The sequence below is a fragment of the Trichomycterus rosablanca genome, chromosome 15 (genome assembly GCF_030014385.1).
Source record: "Trichomycterus rosablanca isolate fTriRos1 chromosome 15, fTriRos1.hap1, whole genome shotgun sequence".
In the NCBI taxonomy this organism is placed as follows: Eukaryota; Metazoa; Chordata; class Actinopteri; order Siluriformes; family Trichomycteridae; genus Trichomycterus; species Trichomycterus rosablanca.
In genome coordinates this window covers 3915919-3940223 of record NC_086002.1, presented here as the reverse complement: position 1 = coordinate 3940223, position 24305 = coordinate 3915919, and the positions used below count along the sequence as shown (strand labels likewise).

Here is a 24305-nt window from a genome sequence, read left to right as displayed (position 1 = left end):
AGTGTGATGGACCATGTTAACAGTTGGACATTATTTTTGTAGTGTGAAGGACCATGTTAACAGTCATACTTTTTTTTTATGTGCTAAACCACATTAACAGTCTGACATTTCTTTTAAAGTGTGATGGACCATATTACCAATCGTACATTATTTTGTAGGGTGATGGACCACATTAACAGTCATACTTTTTTTAGTTAGGTGATGGACCATGTTAACAGTCAGACATTTCTTATGTAGTGTGATGTACCATATAACAATCAGACATTATTTTGTAGGGTGATGTACCATATAACAATCAGACATTATTTTGTAGTGTGATGTACCATATTAACAATCAGACATTATTTTGTAGTGTGATGTACCATATAACAATCAGACATTATTTTGTAGGGTGATGGACCATGTTAACAGTCATACTTTTTTTAGTTAGGTGATGGACCATGTTAACAGTCAGACATTTCTTATGTAGTGTGATGTACCATATAACAATCAGACATTATTTTGTAGGGTGATGTACCATATAACAATCAGACATTATTTTGTAGGGTGATGGACCATGTTAACAGTCAGACATTTCTTATGTAGTGTGATGTACCATATAACAATCAGACATTATTTTGTAGGGTGATGGACCATATTTACAGTCATACTTTTTTTGGTAAGGTGATGGACCAAGTTAACAATCAGACATTTCTTATGTAGTGTGATGGACCATGTTTAACAGTCAGACATTATGTAGTGTGATGGTGTGAGGGGTTTCATTGCTGTGTCACCCCTCAGTAGAATGTAAACATTAGAGTCAGTAGCCTGGATGCTAATCCGCTCAGCGGCTGGATCTGGAGGTCTCGACACGCTCAGGGCAGCACAGCGCCCCCATCTGTCCATCTCCTGTCCTGCACTTCAACACTTTCTCACCAGAGCCAGAGAAACCGCTTGGAGGAGGAATAAAGTTTCCCACACAGGCCTGAAGTCCGGTAGCGAGCGGGAATAAGCGGTCAGCAGCGGTCCGGACTTGACGATGTGGATGAATCCAGGACTGTGTGCGGTGCTGTTAGCGGCTCTCTGCGATGCTCAGCAGTGTAAGTGTAAACACCGCCAACATTACAGTCATCACCGCGGGGTTCACTTACTTTAGCGCTCACTACTAACCCTGCTTACTGTGTGTGTGTGTGTGTGTGTGTGTGTGTGTGTGTGTGTGTGTGTGTGTGTGTGTGTGTGTGTGTGTGTGTGTGCAAACTAGGGTTGCCAACCGTCCAGTAAAATACGGAATCGTTCCTTATTTGGGAACTAAACGTGTTGTTCTGTACTGACCTGATACTGGACGCGCTTTGTTCTGTATTTTTATCAATGGGAGAGAAATGCTGCAGATTAGACTGAGACTTCCACACTGGAAGAAGCTGAACTACAGCAAAAAATTACCCGAGGAAGAAATCTAGTTTGGTTAACTAAAATTACTTAAACTAGTTTAAACTACTTTGTGGAAGAAAATATCAAATTGACAGTGTACATGTGATATAAAATTCTAACAATATATAAGCCAGCCAAAGATGCCACACAGTCGAGTTTATTCCAAACAGTGCCCACTGTAATACATAAACTAAACAAGACTAAAAAAATACCCAAGTATTTATAGAAAAGTGTGAGAAATGTTCAGCATACCAAGCACCAAGTCAAATCAAAATCAAATTAAATCTAATCAAGGTTTATTTGTCACATACAGAGTCATACACAGTACAACTGGCAGTCAAATGCTTTAGTGACTGCTCAGCCACAGTAATTACAAAGACTACAAATATAAATATATATTATACAAAAAAATATGTTTTTAAATGTAAAGTGTAGAAAAAATTAGAAAAATTAACAATATAATTTGAAAAGAGCAATTTAAAGTGAACAAGTGTGTAAAGTGACAAGTAGTGCAGAAACTGTACAACATAATGCGAGATGTGATTACTATACACAAATACAAATCTATACATACAGTGGGGGGGAATAAGTATTTGATCCCCTGCTGATTTTGTAAGTTTACCCCCTTACAAAGACTTGAACAGTCTATAATTTTTATGGAAGGTTTATTTTAACAGAGAGAGACAGAATATCAACAAAAAATCCAGAAAAAAAAACATTAAATAAAAGTTATAAATTAATTTGTATTTAATTAAGGGAAATAAGTATTTGATCCCCTACCAACCAGCAAAAATTCTGACCCCCACAGACCGGTTATGTGCCCATGAGGCACACAAATTAGTCCTGTCCCTGTATAAAAGACTCCTGTCACAGAATCAGTTTCTTCCGTTCAAATCTCTCGACCACCATGGGCAAGACCAAAGAGCTATCAAAGGACGTCAGGGACAAGATTGTAGACCTGCACAAGGCTGGAATGGGCTACAAGACCATCAGCAAGACGCTTGGTGAGAAAGAGACCACTGTTGGTGCGATCATTCGAAAATGGAAGAAATACAAGATCACAGTCAATCACCCTCACTCTGGAGCTCCATGCAAGATTGTGAATTTCCCCATTGTGGGACTAATAAAGGATTATCTTATCTTATCTTAAGATCTCACCTGGTGGGGTAAGAATGATTCTGAGAAAGGTGAGGTCAGTCCAGAATTACACGGGAGGAGCTTGTCAATGATCTTAAGGGAGCTGGAAGCACAGTCACCAAGAAAACCATTAGTAACACACTTCGCCGTAATTGATTGAGATCCTGCAGTGCCCGCAAAGTCCCTCTGCTCAAGAAGGCTCATGTACAGGCCCGTCTGAAGTTTGCCAATGAACACCTGAATGATTCCGAGAAAGCTTGGGAGAATGTGATATGGTCAGATGAGACCAAAATTGAACTCTTTGGCATCAACTCCACTCGCCGTGTTTGGAGGCAAAGAAATGCCCGGTGGGGATGGTGCTCTTGGGGTCATATCCAGCATTTCTCTGCTCCCAGCTCCCTTGAGATCATTGACAAGCTCCTCCCGTGTAATTCTGGACTGACCACACCTTTCTCAGAATCATTCTTACCCCACCAGGTGAGATCTTGCATGGAGCTCCAGAGTGAGGGTGATTGACTGTGATCTTGTATTTCTTCCATTTTCGAATGATCGCACCAACAGTGGTCTCTTTCTCACCAAGCGTCTTGCTGATGGTCTTGTAGCCCATTCCAGCCTTGTGCAGGTCTACAATCTTGTCCCTGACGTCCTTTGATAGCTCTTTGGTCTTGCCCATGGTGGTCGAGAGATTTGAACGGAAGAAACTGATTCTGTGACAGGAGTCTTTTATACAGGGACAGGACTAATTTGTGTGCCTCATGGGCACATAACCGGTCTGTGGGGGTCAGAATTCTTGCTGGTTGGTAGGGGATCAAATACTTATTTCCCTTAATTAAATACAAATTAATTTATAACTTTTATTTAATGTTTTTTTTTCTGGATTTTTTGTTGATATTCTGTCTCTCTCTGTTAAAATAAACCTTCCATAAAAATTATAGACTGTTCAAGTCTTTGTAAGGGGGTAAACTTACAAAATCAGCAGGGGATCAAATACTTATTTCCCCCACTGTATATATAAACTGTATACACGCATATACTTATATACACATACATATGTCTACATATATACACACACACACATATATATATATAAACATATAAAAATATGTTTTTCCAGTCCTCACACAGAACAAAGCCAGCCAGTTTCTAAAACGGCACCGGCGCGCCAACATGATGTTTGAGGAGAGCAAGAAGGGTAACCTGGAGAGGGAGTGCATCGAAGAGCTGTGCAGTAAGGAGGAAGCCCGCGAGATCTTTGAGAACAACCTGGAGACAGTAGGTCACTTTAGTTTTTACTTTGTGGCCGATGTGTAAATGAATGAAAAAATATAAAAAATATAATTGGTCATTGGCGGAACTCTTAATAATTATATTATAATTTATTTGATTGTCTTTTATTAGCTTTTTGTTTTATCTGTGGCAAGAATACTGAATAAATTAATAAAATAATAACATCCAGATGTTGATGTTGAGTTTTGACTGGCATTGTACAGTATGTTGAAGAATAAACATCTAACTTCACATACGAGTGCAGGTCACGCCCTCAATGAGAAGTAATTATGAGACTGTAAGGGGGGGCTCTGAGATTCAGGGTGGCTCCCTCCTTGTTCTGGGCAGCCACCCCCATTGTTTGTTTGTTTGTGGTGGAAGTTGGTGTAAGGATTCATCATTGAGGAAAACATAGGCATGGGAAAATAATAGTCAAATAGGAGCTGGGAGGAGTTTCAGCCATGCCCATAACGTCATTATTTGTGTTGCTGTGATGACAGGTTATTAATCGATTACAGTGACACAATCTAACATGTTTGTGTTTTGTATTTCAGAACTATTTCTACCCAAAGTATATCGGTAAGTCATTGCTAAAAATCTTTATAACATTTAAAACAATCACAGTTTTATCCTCCAGCCTGAAATCAAAGAAATCAGCCTGAAATAAAGAAGGAAATAATAGAGAAATATGAGAGTTATTGTTGTTTCTGGTAGATTTATATAAAGGAAAGAAGGAAACGTATTATGGTGTATGGTACAGCACACGTACTGTAGTGAAATGTGATGTGTGTTTATGTACAGTACTACTGTGTATTGTTGTTTATTATTGTTTATTACAGGAATGTCTATTCAATAATTTAATATTTAAGGGAAATAAACTTGTATTTATAACAAAAAAGAGCATTTAAGACATTAGAGAGGTTAGGTAAGGGGGGTTTGGGAGGTCTGGTACGGATTAATTCTATTTACATTATTTATTATGGGAAAAATAGGTTTAACATACAAACATTTTGACTTAAGAACAGCCCTTCAGAACCAATTACATTCGTAAGTCAAGGGTCTACTGTATATTTATCCAGCTTTATTCACACATCTTACTGTACAACATTCATTTATTGTCTGTTTTTCCATTGCTTTATCCTCGTCAGGGTCACAGTGGGTCACCAGTCCATCACAGGACACACACACACACACAATTTTAGTAGCACCAATAAGCCTGACACCGTGACACCCCATATAAAATTCTAGTAACAAGAAAAGTAATTTAAAAAAGAAATAAAAAACTAGAATAAATGCTTGGAAAAGTGATTCCTGATTTACTATGGTTTTGAGCCACTGTTTGCTTCAATTAAAGTCACAGAAATAATGAAAATCTCAAGATGGCATGCTGTTCATTTTTCTCACATTCATTGTCTTAAAAGAAAACCTCAAGCAAGATAATACAGAAATAATTCTCGAATTCCTCAATATATAAAAGAATACAAGACCGATAAAACTAGCATAAAACACTGATTCCTGCCATGAATATCATAAATGTGACAACATGGCTTTATAAAAACAAACAGTCATTGTCTCTTTCCTCATGAACATTACTATGAACAGCACAATTAAGGTTCTTTGCAAATGTAATCGACAGCAACAACACGTCTGTGTGTTTCAGAGTGCCTGGGATACCATCGTGTGGGCATCATTAACCAGAATGCAAATCCTGCGATTTCTCAGGACCTTCGCACCTGCATTCAAGGTTAGTCACATCCCAGCAAAGCAAGTGCAGCAGGATAAGATTCATCGAGTGAGACGATGTTTCCTTTATTCTGTGTTGTTTACAGAGATCAGTAATCAGTGCTTGCCTCTGCCGTGTTATAAAGAGGGCTACCAGCGCTGCGTAGATGGTCACGGAACTTACACCTGTTTGTGCAAACCTGGCTGGAGGGGAGTGAACTGTGAGGAGGGTGGGTACTGTGTGGCTAACTTCTGAATCTGAAATGAATCTCATGTACGGATGTTAGAAATGTAAGCTAACTCATAATTAGTGTACTGATGGAGCTTGTTGGTTTATTGTCTGACAGACATCAATGAGTGTGAAGACCCAGAGTTTCCGTCTGGTTGTACGCAGAGGTGCATTAACCTCCCTGGAAGTTTCAGCTGTCTGTGTGATGATGGGTACTACTTGCACAACATGGTCCAGTGTATAGGTGAGATACCATCTATTTTGTATTCTAAAGAAGAACTTGGACATCCCTCTCCCAATCCTAATAGTGTTACGGTGTTGTAGCCACCTTAACATTGGCAGGGACAGTGGAAGCCTAGTTGGTAGAGCTTTGGGCTATCAATTAAAGGTTGAGAGTTTGAATCCCAGCTCTGCCATGCGGTCACTGTTGGGCCCTTGAGCATGGCCCTTAACCCTCTCAGCTCCAGAGGCGCTGTACAATGGCTGACCCTAGTTTCCAAACAAGGTGAGATATGCGAAGAAAGAATTACGTTGTATTTCATGTGTATATGTATATATAAAAAATAATGGCATTCTATTCTATTCTATTCTAGTCTATTCTAGTCACACCCATTGCTAACACTGCCAATAGAGCGAGTCCATGAATGCTCCTGATTTCAGAATGGGTTGTTAAATAAACTTTTACACACAGTCAGGTACGGTCATGTACGTTTGGCCATATAGGTGTAAATTGTGGGTGAAAAGTTACTCAGTCTAGCTTTTACCCACTGACTGCTACGATCTACTTGACCAGCTGCTAATCAGCTGCTAGGTTTGCAGGTGCGGTACAGTTAGTTGCACACACAAATAAATCTTAACATTTTTTAATTGCATAACAAATCGGCTCAAATTTTAGCATCCAGGGTTTGAATCTCAGCCATGCTGTTGGCCATTTGGGCATCTACACAGACATGATTGACTGTGTCTGAAGGGGGTGGAGGCCAAACAGCCTAGTGGGAAGAGACCGCGTCCGATCTCCCCTTCCTCAAACACTCCCACAAAAATTATGACCTCTCCTGTTCGATTGATGGCAGCTGCACAATAAGATGGGGGGTAATGGAGATCGGTGCGTGACTCTCTACGTGCGAGATACGGATCCTCATATGAACCAACCTGGTGCAGGTGAAAAGAAGCAGGTCGGCTACTGCACACGTGTCAAAGGGGGTGTGTTGGTTACAATCCTCCTCTGTCAGGAGTGGAGGTCTGCGGCAGTAGAGGTGAAATATGATTGGGTAATTGGATACGACTAGTTTGGGAGGAAAAGTTGTTAAAAAAAACCCCACATTTTTCTAAACATAATAGTTGGGCCATAAAAGAAATAAAAACCATGTTTGGGACTCGTGGTTCATGTCCTGGTTCTAATTCAGATGACCTCCCGGTTGCTTTGCTTTGCTTGCCAGCTGGGTCTGAGTCGAAACAGCTGTTCCGGGAATGCTGGGATTTTTTTTTTCCTGGAAAAGCAAAACATGACTCCAGCCAAGCTGTGACTGCACACGTCAGGGGATTTATCGAGAACAAAACATTCTCATCACTCCCGCAGAATCCTGATGCCCTGCCACCACATGCACATGCGTACTGTTGTTTTGCTCACACAGGTTGTAAAGTCAGTTGAAAACGGGGCTGATCTTTGTCTGTATTGCGTAAGACTGTTGCGTAACACTGATCTCCACTTACCGCCTGCTTTTCACTCTTACAGTAAACAGACCAGGATGCTCAGTACCAGTAATGCAGCTCGTTACAAATCAGTCAAACAATAGAGTTCAGATTGGAACAGTGGAAGCAAGCAAAATATTGTTTTACTTTGTGTGTTAAATGCAGAGATGTAATGTGCATAAATGTAGCGCTACACACACCACCTACTACAAGTGAGCAGTAGCTGACCGCTTCCATGTGAAGATCCGTATTGTGCACGGAGAGTCATGCAGTGATCTCCATTTCCCCCCGTCTCATTGTGCAGCAGTTATAAGGAATCAACTCCAGTCTGAAAGAAACAGTTCCAAACCATTAAAAAGTCTCATTAATAAGAGAAGTGATGTAACACAGTGGTAAACACGCCTTTCTGTATTCTTCAGAAAGTTTCTGCACTTTTAAAAATTCTATTTATCAAAAACTTTTTAATGACGTCAGCAAACAATGTTTTTGGTTGAGCATGTAGCCACTGATGCAGCGTTGCTTTCACATCATCATCACATGAAAATCTTCTTCACCTTAAAGCTTCTTTGAGCGTCCAAAAAGGTGGAAATCAGATGTTGTTATATCCGGACTTTAAGCGTCTCTCAGACACGCCCAATCAATACTCCTCCCACCCTCACCGGTTAGATGAAATATGGCTTGGTACGGGTCCCTCACTTTGTGCTCTCCGGCAGTCGGAAGCGCAGGTAGATCATGGGCAGGCCTGCAAACTGCTCCCCCAGGTAGAGCATCTCCTCATGCTTATGACTGTAGAGCTGCAGACCCTCGGGGATTCCCTCACAGGCGTGCCCGTCCTCTGCCAGCTTCAGCCCCGAGCGCCCATTGCAGTGGCACGTGTAGCTGCCCACCGTGTTCACACACTCACCATGGCATGTTTTCTGCTCACACTCGTCCACATCTGTAAAACACACAGCGTGATGGAACAGTTACACTCTGAATAGGTCTGAGTTCACATCCCTAATAAAAAGACTCGTTTAATAAAGGCGATCAGTGAAAACACTGGAAATCTTTTCCTTTTACCTTTGTTAGTTAAATAAAGATTCAAGAGTGCAGTTATAGTCTAGCAGTTAAAGCACTGGGCTAGTAATCAAAAAGTTACTGGTTCAAGCCCCCCACTGCCAGGTTGTGACTGTTGGGCATTTGAGCAAGGCCCTTAACCCTTAATTGCTTAGACTGTATACTGTCAGAGTTCTGTAAGTCGCTTTGGATAAAAGCAACTGCTAAATGCTGAAAATGTAAATGTAATAGAATAAACAAATCACACATTCTTCTTTTTATTGCATTTTAAAAAATGTCCCATGTTTTCTGGAAAATAAGTTTGTACGTGTTGTTTTCTGCTATTTCAAGATGCATAACTATTAGTCATTTTCTTGGTTCTGTAAAACAAGATATCTGTATTTTTCTCATCTCCAGACATTAACGAGTGTCGGCTTTACCCCAGCATGTGTAAGGAACCGGCCAGATGTGTCAACACACCTGGAAAGTTCATGTGTGTGTGCCCCACAGGATACAAATACAACTTTACCTCCCGCGAGTGCCCGGGTAGGAGTTCACTAATTACACAGACACACACTCACACAAGTCTTTGTTATTCTGAGAAACATTGAATTCAGCCCCGGTTCTGGACTGCTTTGCTTGGGGGGGCAGTAAAACCTAATGAGGGGGCATGTTGATAGTCATGTTTTTGAAGCCAGAAATATATTCAAGGCTTGATTTGTGCATGAATGATGACAGCCAAGCTATTGATACTGGCTTAAAGTGATGTATGAGGTAAAGAAATAAAAATGCATGTTTTCGAACTTAAACAGACTGAGAATATTCAAACGTGGAAATAGGAATGAGTGAGAATATTTATATTATTGGGAAATTAAAATATAAAGAAAACAAAAGAATACTAATTCTGTAAAAAAAAAAGTGTTTACCAGTATACCTGCCTCTCGCTCACACTAACAGAACATATACTGCCGAACTGAACTGTTTGGGGCAGTCTGCCGATTTTTATATGACTCAAAGAGCCAATCAGGAATAAGCAAGGAAATATCTTCACACTGTAAAACAAAATGCATTTTTGTGATTGGTTCAGAGATAATTTTAAAAATAGCCGTTGCTTGCATTGTGCTTGGAGGGGGCAAAGACACAATTTGGGGGGGCAAAGACACAATTTGGGGGGGCAATGCCCCCCTCAGCCCCCCCCCTAGCGCCGGCCCTGATTGAATTACTCTTACGAGCGATCACACGCCATGATGGGTTTGGTTTTCCCAGAATCACTAATCATAATGCTTAATGGGGCCTCAGCAAACCTACCCTGCCTTCCTGAACAAAGCCGATCATGTCTGTATGTACACTCCCATCGGCTGATAGCACCGTTGGGGATTCGAACCCTGGATTCCAGAACTAGTGGACTAGCGCACTTTACTGCTGTGCCACCCGAGCACCTCTTAGTGTAATTAAAGTGAAACATTTTGTTGGTTTGTTATTTATTAAGTGTTTATTTACTATAATAGCTCATTATTCGACTGATTCACTCCTAAATGATTCCGCATATGGATTCATTACTGGACTACTGACACTTTTAAGCAGTTTTATTTTCAGCCGTTCAGATTCACAGACATTTTTCCTGTTTGCATAATGTGGAGTAATTAAATGTTGCCCAAGTAACTTCATGATTTGTTTTGAATCCTGTTTTATATCATTATACCGTGTCTGAATGACCCTTCAGCTATAACAGGTATCTTAAGGAAGAAGAGCTGTTGTGCTTTCTTGAAGTGTTTTAATATTTAATAATGATCAGCACAGTTATGTACCCGCATCACACACATCATACATTTACCACTAGAGGGGCCTACACACCTATGTAGAAAAAAACTATATTATTATTTTTATTATTATTTATTTTTTTAGTAGTAGTATTATCACAAATATTATTGTTATTATTATATTGTTGTTATTATTATTATTATCACAATTATGTTCATGATTTGTTGTTTTTATGATTATTATTATGATTATTAATATTGTTGTTATTATTAGTATTATCACAATTATTGTCATGATTATTATTGTTATTAACATAATTTTTTTTTAAATCACAATTAATATTAGTATTACTAGTATTATTATTAACATGAATTTTTATATTGTTATTATTATTGTTGTTGTTTTCATTATGATGATGATGATTATTATTATTATTATTGCACATTAAAATCTAAGAGCCTGTTATGTTTCACTATACCATTATTGCTCATTCAGTAGCAGTTTACTGGAAGATGGGCATGTGTAGAGGGCTGAGAATCTTTATTTCTATTTTAAACATTTACTATTAAACATATAAAAGCTAAACATTTTAGGGATGTGAACTCAGACCTATTCAGAGTGTAACTGTTCCATCATGCTGTGTGTTTTACAGATGTGGACGAGTGTGAGCAGAAAACATGCCATGGTGAGTGTGTGAACACGGTGGGCAGCTACACGTGCCACTGCAATGGGCGCTCGGGGCTGAAGCTGGCAGAGGACGGGCACGCCTGTGAGGGAATCCCCGAGTGTCTGCAGCTCTACAGTCATAAGCATGAGGAGATGCTCTACCTGGGGGAGCAGTTTGCAGGCCTGCCCATGATCTACCTGCGCTTCCGACTGCCGGAGAGCACAAAGTGAGGGACCCGCACCAAGCCATATTTCATCTAATGTTATGTGAAAACGGGCAACAAATAAAAGCACAAATTAACATGAAGCTGATGGTTACATACAGAGTCGTATGGGGCGTGACTTTATAATTTGTTGTTCTGTTATCACACAGGTTTGCTGCAGAGTTTGATTTTCGAACCTTCGACCCAGAGGGTGTAATCCTGTATGCTGAATCGGTCCTGGACTCGTGGTTCATGCTGGCTCTGAGGAATGGGTGCATCGAGGTTCAGTTTAAGAACTCATACTCTCTTAAGGTCACCACCGGGGGTAAAGCCATCAGTGACGGCCAGTGGCACGTGGTAAGTCTACCTGTGTTGTTTTTTTATGTGTGAAGTTTAATGAATCTTTAAAGAACATGTAGTCATGGCTGTTTTAGGATTTCAGTGATTTTTTTTTTCTTTGACTGTTAACTTGGAACACATAATTAAATGTCCAGATTTGATTCTGTCTGTTATATTTTAATACTCAGTTATATACTGGCATTTAACTTTGATTCAAATGTGGTAAAACAAGCTAGCTTACCAGTGCTGACATCTTGAGCTTGCAAATACAAATCTCAGCTCTGCTACCGGCCGGCCAGACACCTATACAGACAATGACTGGCTCGTCTGAGGGCAGGGGGGTGGGGGGGGTGACTGGAAGGGGTTCCTCATTGCTTCTGCAATTACGACCTATGCTGGCTGCTATACGCTGGAGATCGGTGCATGACTTTCAGTGCATGATACCCGCCTCATGCCGGTGAAAAGAAGCAGTTTGTACTCTGTGTGTTGAAAAGGACGTGCGTTAGCTATGTTAGCTCGGTCAGGAGTGGAGGTCTGCAGCAGCAGAGATGAAATACGATCGCGTAATTGGATACGACTTGATTGGGAGGAAAATTTGGGAAAAAATGCATTATAGCGCTTTAATTAAAATGTGTTTTTAATAATATTAGAATAGGAATTTTATAAGCTTATCAAGAAACTACATTTTTATAATACAGTAGACCCTTGAGTTACGAACGGTTTACCATACGAACATTTTGTGGATTCCGAACCGATCTTTTTCAACTTAACATACGAACAAATTTTGGATTACGAACCGAAATTCGCAAAACACGTGGCGTTACGAACCAGTTAAGACCGTCTCTCTCGCTCTCTCTCTCTCTCTCTCTCTCTCTCTCTCTATATATATATATACAGTGTATCACAAAAGTGAGTACACCCCTCACATTTCTGCAAATATTTCATTATATCTTTTCATGGGACAACACTATAGACATGAAACTTGGATATAACTTAGAGTAGTCAGTGTACAGCTTGTATAGCAGTGTAGATTTACTGTCTTCTGAAAATAACTCAACACACAGCCATTAATGTCTAAATAGCTGCAACATAAGTGAGTACACCCCACAGTGAACATGTCCAAATTGTGCCCAAATGTGTCGTTGTCCCTCCCTGGTGTCATGTGTCAAGGTCCCAGGTGTAAATGGGGAGCAGGGCTGTTAAATTTGGTGTTTTGGGTACAATTCTCTCATACTGGCCACTGGATATTCAACATGGCACCTCATGGCAAAGAACTCTCTGAGGATGTGAGAAATAGAATTGTTGCTCTCCACAAAGATGGCCTGGGCTATAAAAAGATTGCTAACACCCTGAAACTGAGCTACAGCATGGTGGCCAAGGTCATACAGCGGTTTTCCAGGACAGGTTCCACTCGGAACAGGCTTCGCCAGGGTCGACCAAAGAAGTTGAGTCCACGTGTTCGGCGTCATATCCAGAGGTTGGCTTTAAAAAATAGACACATGAGTGCTGCCAGCATTGCTGCAGAGGTTGAAGACGTGGGAGGTCAGCCTGTCAGTGCTCAGACCATACGCCGCACACTGCATCAACTCGGTCTGCATGGTCGTCATCCCAGAAGGAAGCTGACGCACAAGAAAGCCCGCAAACAGTTTGCTGAAGACAAGCAGTCCAAGAACATGGATTACTGGAATGCCCTGTGGTCTGACGAGACCAAGATAAACTTGTTTGGCTCAGATGGTGTCCAGCATGTGTGGCGGCGCCCTGGTGAGAAGTACCAAGACAACTGTATCTTGCCTACAGTCAAGCATGGTGGTGGTAGCATCATGGTCTTGGGCTGCATGAGTGTTGCTGGCACTGGGGAGCTGCAGTTCATTGAGGGAAACATGAATTCCAACATGTACTGTGACATTCTGAAACAGAGCATGATCCCCTCCCTTCGAAAACTGGGCCTCATGGCAGTTTTCCAACAGGATAACGACCCCAAACACAACCTCCAAGATGACAACTGCCTTGCTGAGGAAGCTGAAGGTAAAGGTGATGGACTAAACCCAATTGAGCACCTGTGGCGCATCCTCAAGTGGAAGGTGGAGGAGTTCAAGGTGTCTAACATCCACCAGCTCCGTGATGTCATCATGGAGGAGTGGAAGAGGATTCCAGTAGCAACCTGTGCAGCTCTGGTGAATTCCATGCCCAGGAGGGTTAAGGCAGTGCTGGATAATAATGGTGGTCACACAAAATATTGACACTTTGGGCACAATTTGGACATGTTCACTGTGGGGTGTACTCACTTACGTTGCCAGCCATTTAGACATTAATGGCTGTGTGTTGAGTTATTTTCAGAAGACAGTAAATCTACACTGCTATACAAGTTGTACACTGACTACTCTAAGTTATATCCAAGTTTTATTTCTATAGTGTTTTCCCATGAAAAGATATAATAAAATATTTGCAGAAATGTGAGGGGTGTACTCACTTTTGTGATACACTGTATATATATATATATATATATATATATATATATATATATATATATATATATATATATATACAGTGAGCGAACATTCAGACAGTGGACTGTGGACTGTGTTTTTCCAGTGTTTTCTGTACATTTTGTAGAATTCAATATTAAAATGGCCCCAAAGAATGTGCAGAGAAAGCGTAGAGTTGAGAAAATTAACAAATCTATCACATTTGTTGTTGTATAATTTCTCCTGCCAGTAGGTGTCACTGTGTATCAGACAGAGGGGACAGTGAGCGAGAGAGAAGAAGGAAATTGCTGAATAAAGTATTCTTTCTTTCGTGCAATTACACCTACAAAATACAACAATACTGAAATAAAGAAGGAAATAATAGAGAAATATGAGAGTTATTGTTGTTTCTGGTAGATACATTTTATATAAAAGAAGGAAATGTATTGTGGTGTATGGTACAGCACACGTACTGTACTGAAATGTGATTTATGTACAGTACTACTGTGTATTATTGTTTATTATTGTGTATTACAGGAATGTCTATTCAATAATTTAGGATTTAAGGGAAATAAACTTTTATTTATAACAAAAAAAAAACATTTAAGACATTAGAAAGGTTAGGTAAGGGGGGGTTTGGGAGGTCTGGCATGGATTAATTTTGTTTACATTATTTCTTATGGTTAAGGTTTAACTAACGAACATTTTGACTTAAGAACAGCCCTTTGGAACCAATTAAATTCGTAGCATTTACATTTACATTTTCTTATCCAGAGCGACTTACAGAAGTGCTTCTATAGTGAACATATCATTTCTCAAGTTCAAGTAAACAACAGTCAAAGAACACAAATCTGCTGAAACCTGTTAGAACCAAAGTGTATTTTTTATTTTTTTTTAATACGTTTAAATTCGTAGTGTCCACTGTACAAGGATTAGTAAGCACACAGGTACATGGTGTTTGTTTATTTGGTCTGTAAGATTTTGTATAAGCTGTTTGAATCAAAAGTGAAAGTTTAATGTTAACAGTTGTAAATGCTGCCTGAACATATTATTGGAAAACAAAACTAAAATGTGTGAAGTGAAACTAAGATGCTGGTAAATTGCACCAGTTACAGAAACATCAGGAAATGAAATAAGATCAGTTCTCTCAGATGACATCTGATGTTTTTTGGATCTTTTGAAAAAGAACCAACGTGAATGAACAATAATAAGTGAAAAGTGATCTGTGAATAAAAATAATTGTAGATAATGTGAGGATTAAGCTTATATATGATTTATGAAGACTGATACCTGCACTTCCACTGAGTTAGTCGAGTCAGCTGACTCACTTTATATTTTCTGACTTACTAAAGGCAGGACACTGCCACTTCATCCACACTTCAATAAAAATAAGGCAAAGTTCAGACAATAATGGCTCTACAGTTCCTCAGTATAAAGAATAATCTGTGGTTGACAGATCTTTCAAAAGTCAACAGTGTAAAAGCAGTTAAATTGTCAGTTTCAGGTGGATGGACAAGTGTGAATTGTGATTAAACTGAGGCTGTAGTCTTGAATTGAACATTGGAGGGGTGGTGGTAGTGGGGTTCCTGTCATTCTAACACATTCCTGTCATAGCAACAACTGATGGGAACTGATCTATCCTAAGATTTCACAAAGCTAGTGAGTGGGTTTTTTCTTTTGTTATTTTTACGTTTATGTGATGGACTGGCGACCTGTCCACTGTCCACTTTGACCCTGAACAGGGTATTGGCATGGTAAAATAGACAATGAATGAATGAATGAATGACATCAGTATATAAGGGGGACATGTATACGTGTATATATTGTGATTAAACCTGTGTGTTAGAAAAAACACCCGTTTTCCTCATTCCTCATCGTACATGTGCAGTTTTAGGATTAATTCCTCACCAGGAGCGCAGCTTTAATCTGAATCCGTCTCTGTGTGATCACAGATCTCAGTGGAGGAGCTGGAGAACAGAATCAGTGTGAAAATCAGTAACGAGGCAGTGATGAGCATCAGCAGTCCTGGGAATCTCTTTGCCGCTGTCGACGGAAAAGTGGAGACCAAACTCTACATCGCCGGCTTGCCCAGCCGCTCCCACAGTGTTATCAAACCGGTACACACACACACACACACACACACACACACACACACACACACACATTCACATTTTGCACCGTTAAACACTATAGTGTATAAGTAAATGTAGTGAGGAGAAGAATACAGTGTATGAGCAGAAGTATTGAGACACCCCTTCTAATTTTTAAAACAGGTGTAATAAATCAATGATATAAAGGAAATTACATGCTTCCTACTTTGCAGTAGTTTAGGGAAGGTCATTTCCTGTTCCAGCATGACCGAGCCCCTGTGAAAGCACAACTCAAGCTCTATAAAGAGCTGACCTCAGCCCCACTGAACAGCTTTGGGATGAACTAGAACATCAAATGAGACTTTCTAGCATTGACTAAATAGGCCATACTTTAAAGTATGAAAAGTAGAGGGTCACTCTATTTTAATACCATTTGTTTTTGAAATGGAATGTCCGACAAGCTCATGGTCAGGTGTCCAAATACTTTTGGCCATATAGTGTATAGAATAGCAGTTGCATGTAATATTTGGAAGTTTTTTTCACTGATTTGAATGATGTTTAGCTTAACCTGAAAGCTCGCAACCCTTTCACTGAGTTTCTGTTCACTAAAGAAGCTCCTAAACTTCTGCTCTGTATACGTTAGATCAACCCCAGATTAGACGGCTGTATCCGGGGCTGGAACCTGATGAACCAGGGGGCTTCTGGGGTGAAGGAGGTTATTCATGGGAGGGAGAGCAAGCACTGCTTTGTTAATGTGGAGAGAGGATCTTACTTCAGTGGTGCTGGTCTGATGCAATTCGACATTGACTACAGTAAGTTGTTAAGTTAGTAAAACAAATGTGTATTTAAGGGTGGAATTCTCAGCTTTTTAGCAGCTCAGTAAGTTCAGACTAGAGACGTTCGGGTGGTGCAGTGGTAAAGTACACTAGCCGACGGCTGCTGAGTTACTGTGGAGCCAGGGTTTGAATCTCAGTGGTGCTATCAGCTGGTTGGGTGTCTGCTTGGACATGATTGGATAATGGCTAGGCCGAAACAGCTTAGCCATCGGTAGGTGCACTGAAACTGACACATAAGTGTCTTTAATGCAGCGTTAGTCATAAATGTGAGAGTTAGTGTTAAACAAAAAAATACCATTATTTAAACTTTAGACTTGCTGCATTGACATTTTGGATACGCTTTTAGGGGCGGCACGGTGGCTCGGTGGGTAGCACTGTCGCCTTACAGCAAGAAGGTCCTGGGTTCGATTCCCAGATGGGGCGGTCCGGGTCCTTTCTGTGCAGAGTTTGCATGTTCTCCCCGTGTCTGTGTGGGTTTCCTTTAGGAGCTCCTCCCACAGTCCAAAGAATTGAGGTGAATTGGAGATAAAAAATTGTCCATGACTGTGTTTGGCATTAAACTTGAACTGAGGAATCTTGTGTAAGCAGTAACTACCGTTCCTGTCATGAATGTAACCAAAGTGTAAAACATGACGTTAAAATCCTAATAAATAAATAATGTGATTCAGTGAGTTAACAAAATTAGACTGACAGCAACACCACCCTCACTCTTCCCAGCCAGCAGGAAATCAGTTTTCTAGCCAGTGAGAAACTAAACTGAGTCATGTAACAATGTACAGACACGTTTTAACGACAATTTATTGTGTTTGCTTTTTTTAGACTTTAAAGATCAGTGGAGAGTCGATGTGGTGATGAGCATGCGTCCATCCAGCAGCACAGGTGTCCTTTTTGCCCTAGTCAGCAACTCCACTGTCCCTTTGTCTGTCTCTGTGCTGACACGGGGCTTGAATGAAGCAGTAAGAGTTCTGCAGTGACCTAAACATACACTTTTATTATGTACCTAAAACGTGCTTCAGTGTAGCTGAGGATCACCGATCAATACTGCAGACTCACTTTCAAACATTTAATTCTCACAGGACCTGCAGGTGTTCTTAGACGGCGTTCCAGTCGCGACACTCAAGTCCATATTGCTGTGTTACCCAGAGCGCTTGGTGGTGGAAATAAACGTGTCCGCAGAGACCCTCCAGATTTCGGCTAACTCCTCCAGCGTGTCCTACGTCGAGGCTGAAGAGCTCAGCCAGGCTTTAGCCAGGTTTAGTGCCACCATGCAGCAGCCGGTCCTCACCTACATCGGGGGGTTGCCAGGTATTCTTTTTTTAACATTTAATTTAGTCCTGCTGTTCTCCTTTGTCAGTCTATAAATGAGTGTGCAAAAACCTAGTGAGCTACCTGGGCAGCTGCCTCAGTAGAGAGGATTCTAATAAGACATCGACTTATAAGTCAGGTTATTCAGACGCACTACTTAGACACATATTATTGCGATTATGTCATCACAGTTTTAGCTTACAAGGTAATACAGGCGGCACAACCCGCTAACACGCCAGATAACGCCTCCCTCCGTGTACCGAAAACGGTTAAACTGTCCCTGACGAGCCTGAATTTGCAAATAAATGACACGTGCACCTTTATACGAATTAAACATCAATGAGAATTTATTTACATTTGGTCGTTTGGGAGCTGCAGCAGTAAGTTACGGTTGCCCACTATAGCTGGGATGCAGGGTTCAGATCTTTAGCTGTGCTATCAGCTGGTTGGGCCTCTTCCAGAGAAACCGAACCCACAGCGACCAGTATAAATCGGTGGTAGTGCACAAAAATGAAATGAAAATTGTTGTTTCGTAGAGGTGAAAAGAAGCGGTCGGCTACTGCACACGTCAGAGGGGGCGTGTGCTAGTTACGGTTTTTGTTTAGGAATGGAGGTCTGCAGTAGTAGAGGTAAAATATGATCAGATAATTAGATTAGATTAGATTAGATTAGATTGGATTCAACTTTATTGTCATTACACATGTACTAGTACAAGGCAACGAAATGCAGTTTAGCATCTAACCAGAAGTGCAATAAGCAGCAAGTGCAGGATAAACGGTATCTACGATATACATTATTTACAGGATATGGTATGTGGTATGAACAAGATATACAGGTGAATATATTATTATTATATGTACTATAAACAAGATATATAGCTATAGACATAATATACAGATTAAGGTGCAGATTAAGATTAAGGTGCTATGAACATAATAGAGGAATGTATATATAAAACATAGTAAACAGATGTATACAGTATGGATATGACTAGATTGGGAAGAAAACTGGGTTTGTGATAAGATGAAACCTCAGGTCCCCTTTGTAAAAACTCTTTTATTAAACATGGGAAAATATCTTAGAATAAAGTCTCTCTGTGTTTCTAGATCATCTCCCTCTGTCCTCCACTCCGGTCTCGGCCTACTACCACGGCTGCATGGAAATCAGTGTGAACAATCATCTTCTTGACTTCGATGAAGCTGTCAGCAAGCACAACAGCATCAGGTCCTATTCGTGTCCCCCCGTTAACCCTCCAGACTCCTAAGGCACAAGCTTGTCCTATCCAGGACAACGTGTTACAACCCAGGACTTGTTATAATACATTAATTAGCACAATCACTGTTACATGTAGTCGTGAACACTTAGGAGAGAGAGAAAGCTCTGAAGCTCTGTGATGATTTACATGTCACTTAAGTGTATGTAAACTTTTGATCTTATATATACTATATGTGCTCATGTTCGCTATAGACAAATTAGTATGCCCTATATACTAAAACACTATATATACTACTCTATTTATTAGATTTTTTTATACACAGACATTAATAGGAACACAAAACATACTCCTAATTTTTTACTTTTATTTTTTCCATCTTGGTGGAGTAGTTTGCTCTGTAAAACGATTGAGTTTTTATTGTTTTATTAACAATTCTTAGTTTTACATGGATTTGTAGAAAAAACTGCCTATTTTAATAAAATGGTGATTATGTACCTGCATTTTATTGTGTATATTAGTATGAAGCCACCGCTTTAACTATCAAACTATAAAAACAGTATGGAGATATTCAACCTTAACCATTCATCAAAATAGATACACTAAAGTACACTAGCCCACTGCTGCTAAGATTTAGGGATCCAGCGTTTAAATAGCACCTACGTAGACATTATGGTGAAATGTCTGGTTTGGGTGGGGGGTTGTGTCTAAATCAGCTTAGCCATTAGGATGCTGGTCCCAAGCCTGGATAGAAAAAGGAGGGTTGTCATGAAAGGCATTCAGTATAACAGAAACTGTGCCACGTCTGGTGTGTGGGCTATTTAAATAAATGCTATTAAGCTAAGTCTAGCCAGGGTTTTCAAAAGCAAAATAATTCTGTTATAAAATAACTCTCTTTTTTTTTACAGCTTTAGGAGCCGTTTTGTTGCTTGCCGTACCCCAAAACAATTCCAGGGACAATTAATATGTAGGAAATAGTCAATATCAATAGGAATTTTCAGGCTGTATTTAGTAATAAAAAATAAGGATGTAATAGCTCAGATATCAGAGCTTCAGCTGAGAGATGTTACTCGGTCTGCATCACATGACAAGTTAAGAACGTGAGAGTTAGTATTAAACCACAATAGTGCATTATTTAAACGATTTTTTCCCAGACTTGCTGCATTGACATTTTGGATGTGTTCTTTTCTGTATCTGGCATTGTTTATCTCCAGATAGATGTTTTATTCTGTGTCTGTAACTGTTTCTTAATTAGCACAATCACTGTTTTATATTCTGTCATGAACACTTAGGAGAGAGAGAAAAGCTTTGAGGACTGTCACTAGTTAATATGTGCTATATACTAAAATAGTATGTATAGTACTTTATTTATTAGATTTTTTTTTTTGTTCACAGACAATAATAGGAACGTTTAATGTTTTACTTTTTTTACCCATCATGACCGAGTGGTATACTACAGTGTATCACAAAAGTGAGTACACCCCTCACATTTCTGCAGATATTTAAGTATATCTTTTCATGGGACAACACTGACAAAATGACACTTTGACACAATGAAAAGTAGTCTGTGTGCAGCTTATATAACAGTGTAAATTTATTCTTCCCTCAAAATAACTCAATATACAGCCATTAATGTCTAAACCACCGGCAACAAAAGTGAGTACATCCCTTAGTGAAAGTTCCTGAAGTGTCAATATTTTGTGTGGCCACCATTATTTCCCAGAACTGCCTTAACTCTCCTGGGCATGGAGTTTACCAGAGCTTCACAGGTTGCCACTGGAATGCTTTTCCACTCCTCCATGACGACATCACAGAGCTGGCGGATATTCGAGACTTTGCGCTCCTCCACCTTCCGCTTGAGGATGCCCCAAAGATGTTCTATTGGGTTTAGGTCTGGAGACATGCTTGGCCAGTCCATCACCTTTACCCTCAGCCTCTTCAATAAAGCAGTGGTCGTCTTAGAGGTGTGTTTGGGGTCATTATCATGCTGGAACACTGCCCTGCGACCCAGTTTCCGGAGGGAGGGGATCATGCTCTGCTCAGTATTTCACAGTACATATTGGAGTTCATGTGTCCCTCAATGAAATGTAACTCCCCAACACCTGCTGCACTCATGCAGCCCCAGACCATGGCATTCCCACCACCATGCTTGACTGTAGGCATGACACACTTATCTTTGTACTCCTCACCTGATTGCCGCCACACATGCTTGAGACCATCTGAACCAAACAAATTAATCTTGGTCTCATCAGACCATAGGACATGGTTCCAGTAATCCATGTCCTTTGTTGACATGTCTTCAGCAAACTGTTTGCGGGCTTTCTTGTGTAGAGACTTCAGAAGAGGCTTCCTTCTGGGGTGACAGCCATGCAGACCAATTTGATGTAGTGTGCGGCGTATGGTCTGAGCACTGACAGGCTGACCCCCCACCTTTTCAATCTCTGCAGCAATGCTGACAGCACTCCTGCGCCTATCTTTCAAAGACAGCAGTTGGATGTGACGCTGAGCACGTGCACTCAGCTTCTTTGGACGACCAACGCGAGGTCTGTTCTGAGTGGACCCTGCTCTTTTAAAACGCTGGATGATCTTGGCCACTGTGCTGCAGCTCAGTTTCAGGGTGTTGGCAATCTTCTTGTAGCCTTGGCCATCTTCATGTAGCGCAACAATTCGTCTTTTAAGATCCTCAGAGAGTTCTTTGCCATGAGGTGCCATGTTGGAACTTTCAGTGACCAGTATGAGAGAGTGTGAGAGCTGTACTACTAAATTGAACACACCTGCTCCCTATGCACACCTGAGACCTAGTAACACTAACAAATCACATGACATTTTGGAGGGAAAATGACAAGCAGTGCTCAATTTGGACATTTAGGGGTGTAGTCTCTTAGGGGTGTACTCACTTTTGTTGCCGGTGGTTTAGACATTAATGGCTGTATATTGAGTTATTTTGAGGGAAGAATAAATTTACACTGTTATATAAGCTGCACACAGACTACTTTTCATTGTGTCAAAGTGTCATTTTGTCAGTGTTGTCCCATGAAAAGATATACTTAAATATCTGCAGAAATGTGAGGGGTGTACTCACTTTTGTGATACACTGTATGTATAACAATTGAGTTGAGATTTTCAGACAGTCGTGTTTTGATCTGTATATCCTCACTGTGTATCTTGTCAGTGTCTCACGTTCTCTGTCCGGTTCTCTGTCAGTATCTCGCTTGGTTTATCATCAGATTTATGTTTTATTCGGTGTCTGTAACTGTCTGTCTGTATCTTTTATTTTTATCTGCATATCATCATTCTTAGTGTGTATATCTAATTCTGTCAGTATCTCACATTCTCTGTATGGTTCTCGGTCCCTCCCTCGGTTCCTGTCCCTCCCTCGCTGTGTTATCTCGTTCTGTCAGTATCTCATGTTCTCTGTATGGTTCTCGGTCGGTATCTCGTGTTCTCCGTATGGTTCTCGGTCAGTATCTCTTGTTCTCTGTATGGTTCTCGGTTAGTATCTTGTTCTGTCAGTATATCACGTTCTCTGTATGGTTCTCGGTCGGTATCTCGTTCTGTCAGTATCTCACATTCTTTGTATGGTTCTTGGTCGGTATCTCGTGTTCTCCGTATGGTTCTCGGTCAGTATCTCTTGTTCTCTGTATGGTTCTCGGTTAGTATCTTGTTCTGTCAGTATATCACGTTCTCTGTATGGTTCTCGGTCGGTATCTCGTGTTCTCTGTATGGTTCTCGGTCGGTATCTCGTTCTGTCAGTATCTCACATTCTTTGTATGGTTCTTGGTCGGTATCTCGTGTTCTCTGTATGGTTCTTGGCCAGTATCTTGTTCTGTCAGTATATCACATTATTTGTATGGTTCTCGGTCGGTATATTGTGTTCTCTGTATGGTTCTCGGTCGGTATCTTGTTCTGTCAGTATATCATGTTCTCTGTATGGTTCTCGGTCGGTATATTGTGTTCTCTGTATGGTTCTCGGTCGGTATCTCGTTCTGTCAGTATATCACATTATTTGCATGGTTCTCGGTCGGTATATTGTGTTCTCTGTATGGTTCTCGGTCGGTATCTTGTTCTGTCAGTATATCATGTTCTCTGTATGGTTCTCGGTCAGTATATTGTGTTCTCTGTATGGTTCTCGGTCGGTATATTGTGTTCTCTGTATGGTTCTCGGTCGGTATCTTGTTCTGTCAGTATATCATGTTCTCTGTATGGTTCTCGGTCAGTATATTGTGTTCTCTGTATGGTTCTCGGTCGGTATCTTGTTCTGTCAGTATCTCACGTTCTCTGTATGGTTCTCGGTCGGTATATTGTGTTCTCTGTATGGTTCTCGGTCGGTATCTCGTTCTGTCAGTATCTCACGTTCTCTGTATGGTTTTCAGTCGGTATCTTGTGTTCTCTGTATGGTTCTCGGTCGGTATCTTGTTCTGTCAGTATCTTGTGTTCTCTGTATGGTTCTCGGTCGGTATCTTGTTCTGTCAGTATCTTGTGTTCTCTGTATGGTTCTCGGTCGGTATCTTGTTCTGTCAGTATCTTGTGTTCTCTATATGGTTCTCGGTCGGTATCTTGTTCTGTCAGTATCTTGTGTTCTCTGAATGGTTCTCGGCCGGTATCTCATTCTGTCAGTATCTCACATTATTTGTATGGTTCTCGGTCGGTATCTCATGTTCTCTGTATGGTTCTCGGTCTGTATCTCGTTCTGTCAGTATCTCATGTTCTCTGTATGGTTCTCCGTTGTTATCTCGGTTCCTGTCCCTCCCTTGCTGAGGAAAAGATCTGCATTGGAAGGAGGGGGGGGGGGGGGGGGGGTGTTCAGTGCGCCTGCACGGCACCGGGTGAAACTTTCCACCAATCAGGATCCGGGATTCGCTCACGTTTGGGGCACCAACCAAGAGACGTGCTGGGGGTGATAGACACACACACACACACTGAGAGAGAGAGAGAGAGA

At 40.7% G+C, this 24305-nt stretch overlaps 1 protein-coding gene across 1 annotated transcript; it reads left to right on the top strand.

Annotated features, from left to right (window-relative positions):
* Window positions 1-1005: 1005 nt before the first annotated feature.
* On the top strand, window positions 1006-19832 carry pros1 (protein S). Its single transcript, XM_063010420.1, has 14 exons — window positions 1006-1079; window positions 3659-3816; window positions 4365-4389; window positions 5471-5554; window positions 5640-5762; window positions 5880-6005; window positions 8906-9034; window positions 10902-11142; window positions 11289-11475; window positions 15875-16039; window positions 16656-16824; window positions 17668-17804; window positions 17925-18153; window positions 19260-19832. Exons 1-14 carry the CDS (start codon window positions 1019-1021, stop codon window positions 19415-19417), a joined length of 1992 nt encoding a protein of 663 aa, XP_062866490.1. The 5' UTR covers window positions 1006-1018; the 3' UTR covers window positions 19418-19832.
* The last annotated feature ends 4473 nt before the right edge of the window (window positions 19833-24305 follow it).